The 15,508-nt window shown below is 42.7% G+C and overlaps 3 protein-coding genes across 3 annotated transcripts; all 3 read left to right on the top strand.

Annotated features, from left to right (window-relative positions):
* Nucleotides 1-912: 912 nt before the first annotated feature.
* Nucleotides 913-2,820, top strand: LOC135659125 (hexose carrier protein HEX6-like). The gene is made up of 3 exons (XM_065176266.1): nucleotides 913-1,155; nucleotides 1,244-1,563; nucleotides 1,643-2,820. The coding sequence occupies exons 1-3, from the start codon at nucleotides 1,032-1,034 to the stop codon at nucleotides 2,720-2,722; spliced, it is 1,524 nt and encodes a 507-aa protein (XP_065032338.1). The 5' UTR covers nucleotides 913-1,031; the 3' UTR covers nucleotides 2,723-2,820.
* Nucleotides 2,821-7,589: 4,769 nt separating this feature from the next.
* LOC135659102 (phospholipase A1-Ibeta2, chloroplastic-like) lies at nucleotides 7,590-10,039 on the top strand. The gene has a single exon (XM_065176260.1). The coding sequence runs from the start codon at nucleotides 7,703-7,705 to the stop codon at nucleotides 9,512-9,514; it is 1,812 nt and encodes a 603-aa protein (XP_065032332.1). The 5' UTR covers nucleotides 7,590-7,702; the 3' UTR covers nucleotides 9,515-10,039.
* Nucleotides 10,040-10,175: 136 nt separating this feature from the next.
* On the top strand, nucleotides 10,176-15,508 carry LOC135659109 (uncharacterized). Its single transcript, XM_065176265.1, has 6 exons — nucleotides 10,176-10,356; nucleotides 10,453-10,587; nucleotides 11,034-11,135; nucleotides 12,117-12,179; nucleotides 14,473-14,544; nucleotides 15,290-15,508. The coding sequence occupies exons 1-6, from the start codon at nucleotides 10,210-10,212 to the stop codon at nucleotides 15,452-15,454; spliced, it is 684 nt and encodes a 227-aa protein (XP_065032337.1). The 5' UTR covers nucleotides 10,176-10,209; the 3' UTR covers nucleotides 15,455-15,508.

Raw genomic sequence — 15,508 nt, 5'->3', positions numbered from 1 at the left:
CCTTTTACATTGGACAATCAAAATATAACATAACATATGAAAATAAAATATTGTCCATCTTCTATCAACATTAAAATCTCAAACATTTCATAAAATTTTTATAATCAATTTTAAGCTTAAAAAATTCTAATATAAAACTAAAATTCACTTAAATATTGTAATTAAAGAAGCTCTGGAAATTTAAATCCTATATTTTTCATATGGTTGAATTGTATCTTTGGAAATCACAAAAAGAATATCATATAGCGTTTGAATATAAATAACAATAAATAAAACATCCATAATAACTTGCATACTTGAACATTTCATGTGTTAATCCCCAAAAGTATTAATCTAGTATACAACATAGAGAGGGATTAAAAGTGTTTATCTACTCTGATTCCATGATGGATATTTCGATTAAAGTGTTCATTAGTTCAAAACATACATTGAATTCTAACATTCCTCACCACATAAAGAAACCACATGAAGTATCACTTTGATAGGGATTACTTTTCATCATGTTTCCTAATATGCTCTATAGCACCATTTTGTTCCACTTCCACTTTCAACAGCTATGAGTAGCAACTAAAAAAGGTCCCTTATTTCTTCTCTTTCTGTTCTTTTCCAACTAAACATAGGCCTTAATTTACATTTCCTTTCAAACTCTTTCAATCCAAATATGATAAATCACTTTCATTAAATATTAATCAGAATTTTTTTATTTTTGATAAGGGATAATTTGATCGATCGACCATTGATACGGTATGTAGGTCTATACATTGGAGCTCACATATTCCGAAAAATATAAAATAGTACGGATATGTTCATTATTCAAAACGCATAATTTCTTATGAGTCTACGGATCGTACAAATGATTCTTTATTAATTTTGATGTATTGTACATGATTCGATCTTTAGACAACTAAGGAGAGTCTGATGTGACCATTGCGTCTTCGTTGGCTGAGATAGAAGACAAAGAGGTATATGAGCTGCACGTGACGCCTTCACTTCATCTGCTACCTGCGTTGACATCTACCTTCCTCGAAGCCATGGCGTTGGAGGTCGCCGGAGAGTGCCAAACCTACAACGGAAGGATCACGTCCTTTGTCATCCTCTCATGCGCCGTCGCGGCCACCGGAGGACTCCTCTTCGGCTACGACGTTGGAATCTCTGGTCCTTCTCTTCCACTCATGACTTCTTCTTCTTCGTCGTCGTCGTCGTCAAGCGGATCGGATCTCATGGTGTCTTGGGTGATATGTAGGTGGGGTGACTTCCATGGAGCCATTCCTGGAGAAGTTCTTCCCGGACGTGTACGCCGATATGAAGGACTCCAACACCAGCAACTACTGCTTGTTCGACAGCCAGCTCTTGACCGCTTTCACGTCCTCCTTGTACATCGCCGGCCTCTTCGCTTCCTTGTGTGCGTCGAAGGTCACGCAGGCCTTCGGTCGCCGGGCGTCCATGCTCCTCGGCGGCGCCGCCTTCATCGTGGGGGCTGCTCTTGGCGGCCTCGCGGTTAACGTTTTCATGCTCATCTTAGGCCGCGTCCTCCTCGGCGTCGGCGTCGGTTTCACCAATCAGGCATACTTTACTGGCTCCGTACTTCCTCCTCTGCTTCTTGGGCTTCTCTTCCCTCCTTTACTTGCTGTTCTTCGTGCAGTCTGCTCCTCTGTATCTATCGGAAATGGCTCCACCAGAACACCGAGGAGCAATCAACAATGGATTCGACTTCTTCGTCGGACTCGGAATACTGTCGGCCAACTTGATCAACTATGGAACTCAAAAGATCCATTCTGACTTGGGATGGCGAATCTCTATAGGGTTCGCTATATTTCCAGCCACAATCATGGCATTCGGCACTCTATTCCTTCCGGAGACTCCCAGCAGTATCATCCAACGCACCAACTCTCTCCAAAAGGCCACGGAGATGCTTAGGAAAATACGAGGCACGGACGACGTCCACGCCGAGCTCGACGACATGATCGCTGCAGGCAACGTGTCGAAGGCGGCACGACGCCCTCTGCTCACCATCATGCAGCGCAAGTACAGACCCCATCTCCTCATTGCGATCTTGATCCCTTTCTTCAAGCAGATGACGGGCATCACGGCGATCACATTCTACTCCCCGCTCATCTTCCGGACCGTCGGCCTCGGAGAGAGCTCCTCGCTCCTCTCCACCGTCATCTCTGGGGTCATCAACGTGGGATCCGTCGTCGTGGCCATGATCATAGTCGACAGGGTGGGCCGGCGCAAGCTGTTCATCGTCGGAGGAGTTCTCATGTTCGTGACGCATCTCATGGTCGGAGGGGTGTTGGCGGCGCAGCTCGGGGATCATGGAGGGATAAGCAAAGGCTACGCGTACATGATCTTGGTGTTGATATGTGTGTTCACTGCAGGCTTTGCGTCGTCTTGGGGGCCATTGGGATGGCTGGTCCCGAGCGAGATACTTCCACTGGAGATCAGATCGGTAGGACAAAGCATGGGTATAGCAGTGGCCCTCTCGTTGGTCTCCATCGTTGGCCAGACCTTACTTGCCATGCTTTGCCATCTCAAGTCCGGTGTGTTCTTTTTCTTCGGAGGATGGGTTTTGATCATGACAGTGTTTGTCATATTGCTCTTACCCGAAACGAAGGGTCTTCCTATCGAGAAGATGGATCAGATCTGGAGAGAGCATTGGTTTTGGAAGAAGGTTGAGGGAGTGGAGAAGGAAGGCTCTGCTCCAAGTGCAGGAAGAGACTGACAGCGAGCTCTGTAGCAGCGAAACCAATAGCTGCGTCAATTGCCGTCTTCATGTAATTGACTTGAACTCGAAATCCACTCAATGCCACTGTACTCGCACTTTCTGTGGTGTTGTATCTTGATCCAATCCAATTACGAGCTAAGCCGAGTCAATTGGGTCCGTCCAATTTGGTCGGGTCAGGTGCGAGGGGTGGGCCCCCAAAATGAGGTGTAGGTGGCCCACGTGTGTATCGTGTACATAAGCGAACGAATCTCGAATGAGACGCGAGGGAAGAGCGGTAACCGAAGAGGCGGATGGGGAGACGCCATGGCCGTGATGCGAGTGATCTCCATGGCGGCAGTAGCGGCACCAACGATGATGCTACCGCCAGCAAGCTGTGCGTATTGTACCCCTGACCCTCTCCCTCTCTCTTTCTCTCTCTACGAAATTGCATGGAACAAGAAAACCCTGGTGATATACAGTTCATCGGTTCATCGATGAGGGTTTGCTTGCTTGATCCTAGTGCTTCTAATCATGGTGTTTTCAGTTCTTTGTCTGATCGATTCATCAAGATCGCTGGTCCTCTTGTCTTCGTCGCTGAAGAAACCGCGATCTACCGTTGCATTTGTGGGGGTCTCCATGACTGCGATGAGACATTAGAGAAGGGAAAAAGGGGCTTATCTCATGATTGAATTCACCCTAGGTTTACAAACTGGCCTTGGTGAGGCAAACATAGCTGTAGAAATAGCAACTAGTATATCCATGGCAATGTGAGGAGGGAGATGGTATATCCATGATTTTAATCTGCATAAATGCAAATTACATAGGTAATGACCGATTTGTAGTTGCCATCGTTTCGAATCCGATATCTAGCTTACTCGAAAAAGAAGTACATGATTATTGAAATCGAGTTCACTGGAACTAATCACTTGTCAATGCTCACACAGGTCCTTAGTTAAAACAAGGCAATGTGAAGAATGGATACGAGAACTCATTTGTTAGAAGACCTGTGAGGAGAGCTGCCGCCAGAAAGAATTTAGTTCTGTTCTTTTTAGGGGAAAAATTGATAGACTTACTGTATGCCACTGCAAATGGCATTTGAAGGATATCATGCTTGTTGGGCTGCTCTTAGGAAGCTTCTTGTTTGGTTGTCTAAATCTGAGAGTAGGACAAAAGACAAAAGACAGACAAGGAACAGATACATTTTGTTGGTGCTGGCTCTGGTACAACCCATTTTCAGTTGCTAGAATGTGATACTATTTATTTGTTTTCCCTGAACCGATTGATTACATCTATCTTCATGAGCACAATTCCACTTTTACTTGACATTAAGGAAAATATTCTTGTTCTTTATGTGAAGGAATCAATTGTCATTGTTTTATTCATGCATCATTGAACTAGCGGCACAACACATTTCAAATTTACTATGTTGGAATTCTCAACCTTGTCATTTGGACTCTGCTTTCTCGGTCGATGCGTCAGCCATGTCTTTATTCATGATTTTAGGTTGATTTTATTTCATTTACTTTTTATGGGATGAAGTGATCACACATTATCTGTATGTGGAGCTGGTAATTCATTTTTTGTGTCACGCTGTCGCTGAATTGGATAAAGGATGTCTAGCTATTGACAGCAAAAGGAGTAGTATTATCTCAACGGTTTCATTTAGCACTTCTCATTTAATATTATTTTCTGCTAGTATTGATCATCTTATCAGCATGCTGGTTGAAAACTAGATAAAGATTGTTTGGTTTCTGTGGTCATGTTTCAGGTCACTTGGTCAGAACGCAGCTATGACAAATCATTACGATCAACCAGAGCACAGAGTTGAACGTGAGCCTTTTATTTCCAAAGGTAAATTACCTCAAATGAGCAACTAAACCAAGTACCATATCTTTCTGTTTTTCAACATTGTTCCTTTATTAGCTGTAGTTCCCTTTTATTCATCAAATTTGTAACATCATCTGAGAAGATATTAAAATTCATCCATATGCTTGACTTTCACTTGAGTTGTAACTGTTCAACATATACAAAAAGTTTATTGTAAAGCAGAAATCTGCAAACTACTTACACTGTAGGAGGCTGTGGGAGGGTATAAATGAAGAATCAAAGGCAAGGGAGTTTATTACTAGGCACTCGAAAAATTTAGTAATTGTATCAGCTTTGTCATTTTTATTGGAGTGGTGGAATGTGTACAATACACACAGTGATCCTTGAATGGGCCTAACCATTTGCTCTTCAGGTGGGATCCACTTGAGGTTCAATTTTTCATTTTACACACAAAAGATAACATACATATATGGGTTAATAGAAGCACATAAAATCATTCACTCAAACTAATGTAAACTAATGAATATTTTCAGTGGCAAACTTTTACATGTCCAAAAACCCTTGTGTGGCTGATTATGCACCGATGGAGAGTAAAATTTAGGCTAGCAAAACTACTGCTTGTGATTTCTCGGTGGTAGGTAAAGTGATAATATGAGTTATGCCGTTAAGAGAATAATAAGATTAGACCACTGAGTGACAAATACTTGCAAAGTGTACTGTATAATCAAAATTTCAACATGTACAAATTACATGTGAGTAAACAAATTTATAGTAGTGTCTTAACAAGGAACGACTAAAAGTTTCACATGCTCATAAAACTGAATTAAAGCAATCCACAGTGATAATGCACCATATACAGATTATTTCTGATATTTCTTTTAAATTGCACACACACATGCTCTATATTATTTATATAGATAGGTCCTTTTTCATATATTTTTATGTTCTTGGATATTCTTTATATATTTGAAATCAATTAGCATGTACATTAATTGCTTGGTTTTTTTCAGATCCATCCCGATGATGCTTGTGGACAGCAAATAATAAAAAAAAATCTCGAGGTAGAACATCTTTTCTTTCTAATTTTCTGATTTTTAACTTTGTTGTGTGCTGCTTATCTTATGTGAAAATTGCATGATTTGGTCACAGTTTAGTTATTCATTGGAGTTTCAGACTGTAGTTTGCATAGTTCTATCTGCATATACCTCCTACTGCAATATATCCCATTAAGGTGGTGTTTCAAGATGCTGTGTGCATAATTGAAACGAGATCCATTACGGTCTTAAAGAGTAATATCCATCTTGGTTAACCCAAAACAGACCATCTGTGTCAAATTATGCCTCTTAGTTACTCCTTGTGTCTTCTAAACTGAGTTCATGTGGTTGGAGAAATGCATAGAGTCAGTTTTCTCTCAGGTTTCTGGGAGATTCAAATTTGCATTGGATTCATTTCAATTAAATTGACTTATAATCTAGTTTGAAACCAACGAATTCAACTTTGATTTCTTTGATCACTAAAACGATAGTCAATCAGACTGACAGTCAATAGTATTTTTTTTCTAGTAAAAAATAGGTGACAAAGTTGAAATTTGATTTCATGACTTTAACCATTACAGTCAAAAACCTAAATCTACCGTAAGCGAGTATGCCTAATATTTTTGTATAAAATTCACAGGATGAGGTTAACCTTTCTTGTTATTAGATTAAACATTAATCGACTGGAATTCATTGGAATCTATATCTATTAATAAAAAAGAAAAATCCTATTGTGCTGTAATTATGAACTTGGAACAGATTATGTTTTCTTGTCTCGAGCTCATTATCATATCTTGTTAACAACCTCATAAATGCTATCTTTTAGCTTGGGTTAGTAGCATTCATGGAAAGCCGGAGGAGATATTGTGGTAGCATTGCGAGCTTTCAATTGCCATAGTTTTACACCAGGGAGACCCCCGTGCTAGTCTTATTGTTCCAGTCCACCGACGTTGAGTTGATCAAAAGACTTCTTCAACTGCGTTGGCAAATCCACACAAGAAAAACTCGTCAAAACGTGGAACGGTGTGATGCTGAAAGAGAACACGGACGAGTTCGTCATCGCATAGCTGTTTGTCGATGACATCTCAACTCGCCATTACCCACCATATCATCGTAGATTTGGACGGGACTTTGTATTCCAATGACTTCATCCATATAATGACTATTTCTTGCGTTGGAAACTGCACTTCATGGACTGGTGGAGAGTTTATAACGTCTTTGTTACAGCTGGTGCCTAACGAGAGCTGTTGGGAAACCCAGATAATTCCAGTATCCCGTCGGCAGGACACGAGTCGGTCACCTTGACACCACCTGTCGCTTCGCCTTCCTGAGCCTTTCTACTTCCATCTGAAGGCTAAACGATGAGGTTGTGTTGCGTTACTTTGAATCTTTAACCTTCAACTCTTTTGATATCTACACTATTTTGGTAGGTTGCATCAAACAAACCAAACCATTGAATACAGATACACTGGTGTGAGATGAGTAAAAGTATGATGCATTACAAATGATGGTCAATGTTGTAGGTGAAAGTTGGTCGTCGTTTTTGTGTGTTTCAACTGCATGCAATATGATGGCTCTCGTATGAACAGAAGGACCCAAGGCCCTTTTGACTTTTTTTAACGTCGTTACGGTGATGTCAGCTCTGACGGATAGAGGGAATTGTCAAACCCGAAGCCGCAGACTGTCGTTCGTTCACAGCAGCACCAAGTGACCTTTCACCGACGGGATGCATGCGTCGTTCTCCCCGCGTCTCACAAATCTATGAACTCCTCGGCCATTATGACACCACAAAAAAAGCTGTGATGTTTTGATTGATAAAGCGAAGGAACATAGCTGTGTCATCTTTCTTTGTCGGCGAATTGTCTCAACGGGGTGGTCTCTTTCATGGAAAATATGGCACCCCAGTTCTCTCTCCCTCTCTCTCTCCATAGTGAAGAGGATCCTCCATTGTTGTGCCTTGAGTGGATTAGTTGATTGAATAAGTGCAGAAAATTTGGTACGAGCGCATGGACGACTTGAATTATCAGTACCGACGTCGGGTGGTCGTTGACCGATTAAAAGTCAAACAACTAAAGCAAAATGGAATTGCAGATCATCTGAGTACCGTCGAAGAAAGCCTACCGGTTCCCGTTTTCCTATGTTGAAAGAGAGGGCACAGAAAAGCCTTCTCAACTCCTTGTTTACCAGTGTAGCATTCCAAGCAGCCATGTCTTTTTATATGCAACCAACCAAGAACCGCACGGACGCTCACTCCGTGTTCTTCTCCCCGCCTTCTCTTCTCTCTCGCATCGTCGCCTCCCTTCCTCGACCCATGTCACTCGGCTCCGCTCCTGCGGCTCCACCTCGTCACGTGTCGCCGGTACGGAACGCCTTCCATCGGCGGCGACCCCGCTCTCCTCTCGCTCCCCTCATCACTCGCCCCCGCGCCGCTACCCCCTTCAAGAAAGCCGTTGCCGCCGCTGGAGTACATGCCGACGGTAGCGCTGCTGCTTCTTCTTCTCCTCCTGCTGCTGTTATATCCACCAGAAACCACCTCTCCAACCTCGAGCGCCTCCTACAGAAGAAGCAAGCGCCTCCCCCGCCCCACCTAGTCGAGGAAGAACCGGAACCCCGCCGCCACTCGCCCTCTTCGTCAATACACCAGACCCGCGGCCGCCTCCTCAATGTCCTCAACCTCTCCTCTGCTGCCTTCCTCAACTCCTCTGACAAGAAGACCGAAGAGATGTCCCCGCGCAGCCTCACCCGCCTTCACCGGCTGCTCTCCGACTCCACCCGCCCCTCCCCTCGCGGCACCATCGGCCCACGTTGGCGCCAGTACCACGGCGCCGCCAACTGGGACGGCCTTCTCGAACCCCTCGACGTCCACCTCCGCCGGGAGCTTGTTCGATATGGTGAGCTCGTCCAGGCCACCTACCATGCCTTCCACTCCAACCTTATCGCCGCCCCGCCAGACCGCCCACGCCCCGTCGTCCTCCCTGACTGGTCCTACCGCGTTACTCGCAACCTGTTCGCAACCGCCTCCGTGGAGCTCCCCTCGTGGGTTCAAACCGTCGCCCCGTGGATGATGGCCGCCCAACGCACCAGCTGGATCGGCTACGTCGCTGTCTGTGACAACGAGCGGGAGATACAGCGGATGGGGCGCCGCGACATCGTCATCGCCCTTCGCGGCACCTCCACCTGCCTGGAGTGGGCTGAGAACCTCCGCACCGGGCTTGTCCCGGTCGATGACGACGGCGAGGACGTCACGGACCCGCAAGGGGACGTGCCGAAGGTTGAATGCGGGTTCCGGAGCCTCTACAAGACAGCTGGCCCCGACATGCCGAGCCTGTCGTCGTCAGTGGTGGCGGAGGTGAGGAAGCTGACCGAGAAGTACGCAGGGGAGGAGATAAGCATCACGGTAGTGGGCCACAGCCTGGGCGCGGCGCTGGCGGTGCTGATCGCGGACGAGCTGGCGGCGCGCGCGCCTCCGCACGTGCCGACGGCGGTGTTCTCCTTCGGCAGCCCGCGCGTGGGGAACCAGGCGTTCGCGGCCCGGGTGGAACGGCGGGGGGTGAAGGTGCTGCGGGTGGTGAACGCACGCGACCTGGTGACGCACGTGCCGATGGTGCTGCCGTCGCGCACCGGCGGGTACGCGCACGTGGGGCGGGAGCTCCTGGTGGACTGCCGCATGTCCCCCTACCTGCGGCCGGACGCCGACCCCGCCTGCTGCCACGACCTGGAGGCCTATCTCCACCTGGTGGACGGCTTCATGGCCACCAACAGCCCTTTCCGCTCGGACGCCAAGCGCGGCCTCGCCCGCCTGCTCACCCAACAGAGCTCCAACTTGAAGAAGCTGTACGTGAGCAAGGCCCGAGCCATTCAGGTGCAGCCCACCCCGGGCTTTCCCCGGCGCCACTGCGGTCACACGTTACCTTCAACTCTGTCTATAGAAAACCTGGAAGTACAATGATCGACAACTATATATATCCGAACCATTAATTGTACCATACAAACAGTTCCAATTCTTTTGACTAGCGACGGTGATTTCTGCATTCACCTGATAATAACATTGTCCGATGGGATTACCTGTTCATGTACAAGCTTGCTTAACAATGCAATTTCAAATTCCCAACTAGATATTTGAAGGGGATTATTATCATTACATAGACCGATAACTATTGAACATCTGGAGACGGTTGTTCCTCCAGGGCATAGCGTCGAACACTTGGAGGGCAGAGCGGACGTCCGCAACTGCGGAGGCGGGCCTGCAGAAGATATGGTGGGCCGTCTCAATGAAAGCTAGTATTTTACTGACACGCAACGGTTTATTTTACTCGACCCTGGTACCAAACCGGTCCAAAACGAGAGAAGATTAGGCTTGTTAATTGTCGGCCCGGTTCGACCCAAGTACATGTAGCTTCTCTGACCATTAAATCTTGACTCAATCGATCGGTTTCGACCTAAAAATTGAGAACCGGATTCTTGACCGGTTTAATTAACCGATTCGACGGGATCCCAAAGATGACGTCACTCAACTTTATGTAACACACGACGGGGAACAATTTAATATGGGCCTATAAACCTGTCTTAGTTGGGCCTATTGGCCCACGAAAAGGTACTCAAAACCCTCTCCTCGCACGCGCTCGCTGTCTTCGTCCGTTGGGAATGGCGCACGCCCGTTGCTGCCGATCCGCCGCCTTCCGCCGCCTCCTCGGTTCGCAGCCACCGTCTTCGCGCGATGGCGTCACCAACCCGCTCTTGTTCGCAGCACAGGGCCTTCGCTACCGCAAGCTTGAGGTCATCCTCACCACGGTACGGCCCCAGGTCTTTATTCGATGAAGCCTAAATCTCTTCCTTCTCTTCTCTCACTCTGTGTGCGCGTTCGTGCGTGTTTCTTGGGGTCATCAGACGATCGACAAGTTGGGGAAACGGGGGGAGACGGTGAAGGTGGCGCCGGGGCATTTCCGCAACCACCTGATGCCCAAGTTGCTCGCGGTCCCCAACATCGAGAAGTACGCCTTCCTCATGCGGGAGCAACGCGAGGTTGGGACCCTTCTTACCCTGCAGTTCTGGCAGGATGTTAATTACTTTTGATTGCTAGATCAGTGCAATTATATGCTCAGCAATTTCCTGATGTGGGAGTGGAAAGAGGTCGGGGAGGAACTTCTTAGTTTACTTGTAGTATCCGGGTTGGGCGTGTCGTAAGCGTAAGATCACAAATGTTGTTTGAGTTTATCGCCATGGTTTCTTCCTTTTGCGGTCTTAGCCGATGTCAGGCTTTTTGAATCTGACACATTAAGTTTGCCTGTTTGTATCTTTGTAAGTCCTTCCATTAAGATCATGTGATTTTGTGTTTTCCTGTAAATTACAGTGTATTCTGGTTTTGAATTGTTGCCTTGTCTCCATCTTCACGCAAACCTGTCACCAAGAAAATAAGAATGCAACTGACCCTGTTAGATTTCTCTTGTATGCTACATTGTTTATAATAGCTTTACCAACGAGGAGTGGAAGCTGCAAAAGAAGCTCCTATGATCAAGGAAGATAAAGGGCAAGACGAGACATCTGGGAGGTCTCTTGATGATTCTGGAGGGGTGAGTTGTGAGATGTTCTCTTACTTTTCCCTTCTGTACATTAAAATTTTAAAATGTCAATGTTTAGCACTATGTTATATTGTATTACGTTACTTGATTCTATCATCTCTTTTATTAATTATTTGCCTTCACAACTTTCATGAGTCACATTTTGTTTTATTTAATTGGTGAATTAGGTTTGATGAAATTATTATGAAGAATTTTGCTAATGCTTCTGGTATTACATATCATTATGAATTCCTTTTTTTTTGTATGGTTATACTAGTTTTATCAAATGCTTTTTATGTTTTTCTTCATAGTGATCTAATATGCATCAGAGATAGCTTAGGTAGGATAAGATTGATGCCACTGAATTCTATAACTGGCAATGTCTGCCAAAAAAGTTAACGTAAGACAAGGCATCTTTTTAACAATGATATTGTGAAGGCATGCTTCCTGGAATTTGGAAGTGATTTCTTTTCTGTACATGCCTATATGACTTAAATAATTGTACATATAGAGTTAAAGTGTTTGAAGATTTAGATATCCAAGCGGATCATCAAAGTTCTTCATTTATTATATGTGTAGCTACAGTATCTTCCTGGTTTTGAGCTTTTCATTTTTAAGGTGTCTAGTGATCAAAATATATGGTATATTCAGTTACCAAGGTAACATACAAATGAATGTATTCTACTATATTTGTCCACATATTTTCATGTGCAGTTGGCCTATTATTTGCAAATGGTCAAACTTGGATACTAATTTTTAAAGTAGCCATTAAGTGAAATGGGTGCTTATTTGTCACCATGTAGTTAGGATGGTCAAGTTATGAATGTTGCTTATTTCTGATTCGGTTACCTTCTCTTGGTATATGGGTTACATAAGCTTCTGACTACTAACTTTACCCATCTTTGCATATCTTCATGTATTTATTTGCTAGAAGCTTTCTAGTTCTAGATTTTTTTTTACCTTTGAAGTGCCTAATATATTCTTTGTTAACAGGCCATGGTGGATAAAATGAAGGAATATCATGCAGCGGCGAAGCGTCTTGATAATGCTCGCCTTGTGAGTATAATTTGGGAGTAATTTTACTCCATTCTGTGAATTATAAGATGAAGTATGCCATGTTTGTTGTTTAATGTGAGATTCACATGTCATTATCAACTTTTATGGAATATATGCTACTGATTATGATTGCTGTACTTGGCAAGATTTATCCCCATGATATAAATCTTTAAGCATATCGTTATCCATCCTACAGAATTTATGATTCAGCGGTCACTTGAATTGGACTAAATTCTGCATCAAGAACTCTCGGAAAAAAAAAGTCGAAGGAACTTAAGAAGTGTATAAAAATATACTTTATTAGGTAACTTGAGTTAATATCAAGGGTGAGCTGACATTGCAGGCTATCATATAGTGCAAGTCAAAGAAGGATGCAAAGAAACTTTAGACATAACAACTGATCCCATCACTGAAGCAGAGATATCTACTTTACACAACAACAATGAGTCGTAAGCGCCAAACATTTGGGGTCAGATAGAGATGTCTAGTCAAGAGGGAACCTACATGTATCACAATTTATATCAAATATCTCCTGCTTGTAATTCTTACAAGTTGTTCATCTTATACTTGTTTGAGATTTCTCAACCGTGCTTCACTACTTCCTGCCTTGAGATTAAGTTTATTTAAGATTCATGATTCACTGTTTTGTGTTGGTGAATACTTTTGCACACTGTACCCATCTTTGAGTTTATTATAATTTTCTGTAAACATATAAACTCTTGTGTATAATAATCTTGTGATTGGTACTTAATATGGAGAATCCAATATGAGAAATTATTTTTTGCCATAAGATTATTAAATTGCATGGAATTAGGATGAGAAAATAGAAAAATAGGGAGATTTACCATTTTCTTTAAAATTTGATGTGGTAGAAGTTTTTTTGACTATTATTGTGTTGTGTTGTTACTAAATAAGTCAGAAATTTAACAATCTTTCATATGATTCAGCTTAGTCCTTTCAATAGGATTAAATAGGGCTATAACTTGGAAGAATGTGAAGCTTAATCTAATATGCTTTTAAGACACAAAATTTAGAAGTTGGCAATAATACTTGCCCCACTAGGTTAGTAAGATACTGTGGGAAAAAAATATATGTTCAGAGGATTAGTGTATTTGAGATGAGAAAGTGCCATTACCAAAATTAATAATAAAGAAAAGCCATCTATTTTGAAGGTTTAATAAGAGGTGCCAGGACTGAAGATGTCTTGAATCGAAGAAGCTGGTGAACAATATAACCCTCATAATTGGGCCACAGCCTTAGAGTTGAGTTGTGGAGGATGGTTGCATCTGAACCCAAGTTGTTGGGGTCTTTAAAGTTTAAACCCCTTAATTGTCTGAAAACATGAGAAGCTTAGAAATAGGAAATAGGGATAACTTACTTCCATGATTAACAAGCTGGCTTATGTTGCATCATGATAGCAGGTTAAGGTCATATGGAGGGATCCTGCTTACAATATAGTACATCTTTCTGTAGTGCTAGTTTTTTGGAAAATCATGTTGGAATTTCATGGTATCAACTTCTGTCATTACTTATCTTCAGAAAAACATCTGTCACTACGGAAGTCAAACAGATCCTCATAGTAAGTTTTAGTAGGTTCTATTTAGGTGTTTGCTTTTGTGGCAAATGTTAGAATTATTTACCCTGTAGAACCTTGAGTTACCAGAGAGGGGACAGGCCCAGTCATTGTAGTAATATTCTACTGTAGTATCTGTGCTAGATGCTTCCTCAGAATGGCTAATGGCATCGCAAGGAAGCTAGAATCTCATTTCATGTCTATTTGTCTCTGCAGAGTAATTAGTCTGGAAGTAGATTCAAGATTATCTATAACAGAATACAGAATGGTATTATATTTCATATTTGAGCAGCCTATATAAAGATAGTTATAGCCCGTTTCGTAGTCTTTGAACATACAGTTCTTAGTTCCTTTACACAAGTTGTCCTGGAGATGTCACTTTTCTCATGGTTCTTACACGAATTCTTGGATATGCTATGATTGGAAGGACTGTTTTTGTTCAAACCAATAGAAATGAAGTTTCTGCTGAAAATTTACTTGAAAAATTAATGAAGAATATAATATGTATCTTCCTTGCTGGAGTAATTCATGCAAATCTTTGATTTGTATATCTGTATCAAGTTCATCATGTACTTTCGTTTTTCATTCAAAATCCAAATGCAAATCTGTTGCTGGAGATTATTCTTGCCAATGCTATGCAGATTTAGTAAAATGTTTCTGATTATTTATTTGCTTTTTTATGTCTAAATTGTTACACGTGCTATATGATTTTGATCGTAGGTCTTGAGGAGGTATATCAAAATTGACAATGAACTCCGTACACCCGTGACGAAGGATGAAATTGTTGCTGAGGTACAAGTATAATTCACTCTAATGTCCCTATGTTTCTTGTTCATTCACACTTACGTATGTATATGCGTCTGTAGGTATTATTGATATATATAGCTTATATATGCTACTATATCTATTTGCGTAAGAGGATGTATAGGACAAAGTTGACTACTATATCTATTTGGGGTCAATTCAGCCACTAAAGTTGTGTGTCTAATGTGTCTGGAAGCACACTATATTACATGAAAAAAATAAGAAAAACGAAAGAAAGAGGCCATCACCAAAAATTCTCCAATGTATTTCAGAGAAATATGCTCTTTAACTTTTAGTCTGCTTCTGAAAGTTGGTGAAGAACATTATATTTGTGGTTCCCAATCCATTTAGCATATTCCATTTTATAAGACAAAAGCAAGGTCTCGACATTGAAACTCATGTCTTCGATGTTAACATTCTCATGTTTATGTTTCCAAAGAATGACATGCTTTAAGCTTTATAGCTTGTGTCATTTTTTACTGCAAGTTGAAGTATCAGATTTCAGAAAACACGAGATTCTGAATCTAGATGACTCCGATACTTTTATGGAACTCTTTGGAGACAGCTATTTCAGGAACTTGTCAATTTCATATATCCTGTCAAGCATAGAATAGATGGCTTACTGTTTTACTTTTTTTTTTTTTAGTATCGAGAAAAAAATCCAGTAAATTAGCAGAGAAGTTTACGCTCTAACTCATCAGTCTGATGCATTCTCAAATCGTCTCACGTTCAGGTTGCGAGGCAGCTTTGTGTCAACATACATCCTGATAACCTGCGCCTTCCATCCCCACTTGGATCTGCAGGAGAGTATGAAATCCCCCTCCTCCTACCAAGGGAGATACCTCGCCCGGAAGGAAGGGTTCAGTGGACCTTAAATGTCAAGATCCGGAGAAAATGAAAGCTGGCCTTTTAGTTCTGTTAATTTAAAATAATAAATATCTTCAAGAAATTT

This window comes from Musa acuminata, chromosome BXJ1-4 (genome assembly GCF_036884655.1).
Source record: "Musa acuminata AAA Group cultivar baxijiao chromosome BXJ1-4, Cavendish_Baxijiao_AAA, whole genome shotgun sequence".
NCBI lineage: Eukaryota > Viridiplantae > Streptophyta > Magnoliopsida > Zingiberales > Musaceae > Musa > Musa acuminata.
Note: the sequence above shows the minus strand (reverse complement) of the source record. Positions and strands in the feature narration are given on the sequence as shown.

What these genes read in the sequence shown, in the direction of transcription:
- LOC135659125 (XM_065176266.1), top strand. Translation starts at nt 1,032, where the DNA reads ATGGCGTTGGAGGTCGCCGGAGAGTGCCAAACCTACAACGGAAGGATC. An exon ending in CTACGACGTTGGAATCTCTG is followed by an intron (nt 1,156 to 1,243) that starts GTCCTTCTCTTC and finishes GGTGATATGTAG; the next exon opens with GTGGGGTGACTTCCATGGAG. An exon ending in GCGTCGGTTTCACCAATCAG is followed by an intron (nt 1,564 to 1,642) that starts GCATACTTTACT and finishes TTCTTCGTGCAG; the next exon opens with TCTGCTCCTCTGTATCTATC.
- LOC135659102 (XM_065176260.1), top strand. Translation starts at nt 7,703, where the DNA reads ATGTTGAAAGAGAGGGCACAGAAAAGCCTTCTCAACTCCTTGTTTACC.
- LOC135659109 (XM_065176265.1), top strand. Translation starts at nt 10,210, where the DNA reads ATGGCGCACGCCCGTTGCTGCCGATCCGCCGCCTTCCGCCGCCTCCTC. An exon ending in TTGAGGTCATCCTCACCACG is followed by an intron (nt 10,357 to 10,452) that starts GTACGGCCCCAG and finishes TGGGGTCATCAG; the next exon opens with ACGATCGACAAGTTGGGGAA. An exon ending in GTCTTGATAATGCTCGCCTT is followed by an intron (nt 12,180 to 14,472) that starts GTGAGTATAATT and finishes TTTTGATCGTAG; the next exon opens with GTCTTGAGGAGGTATATCAA.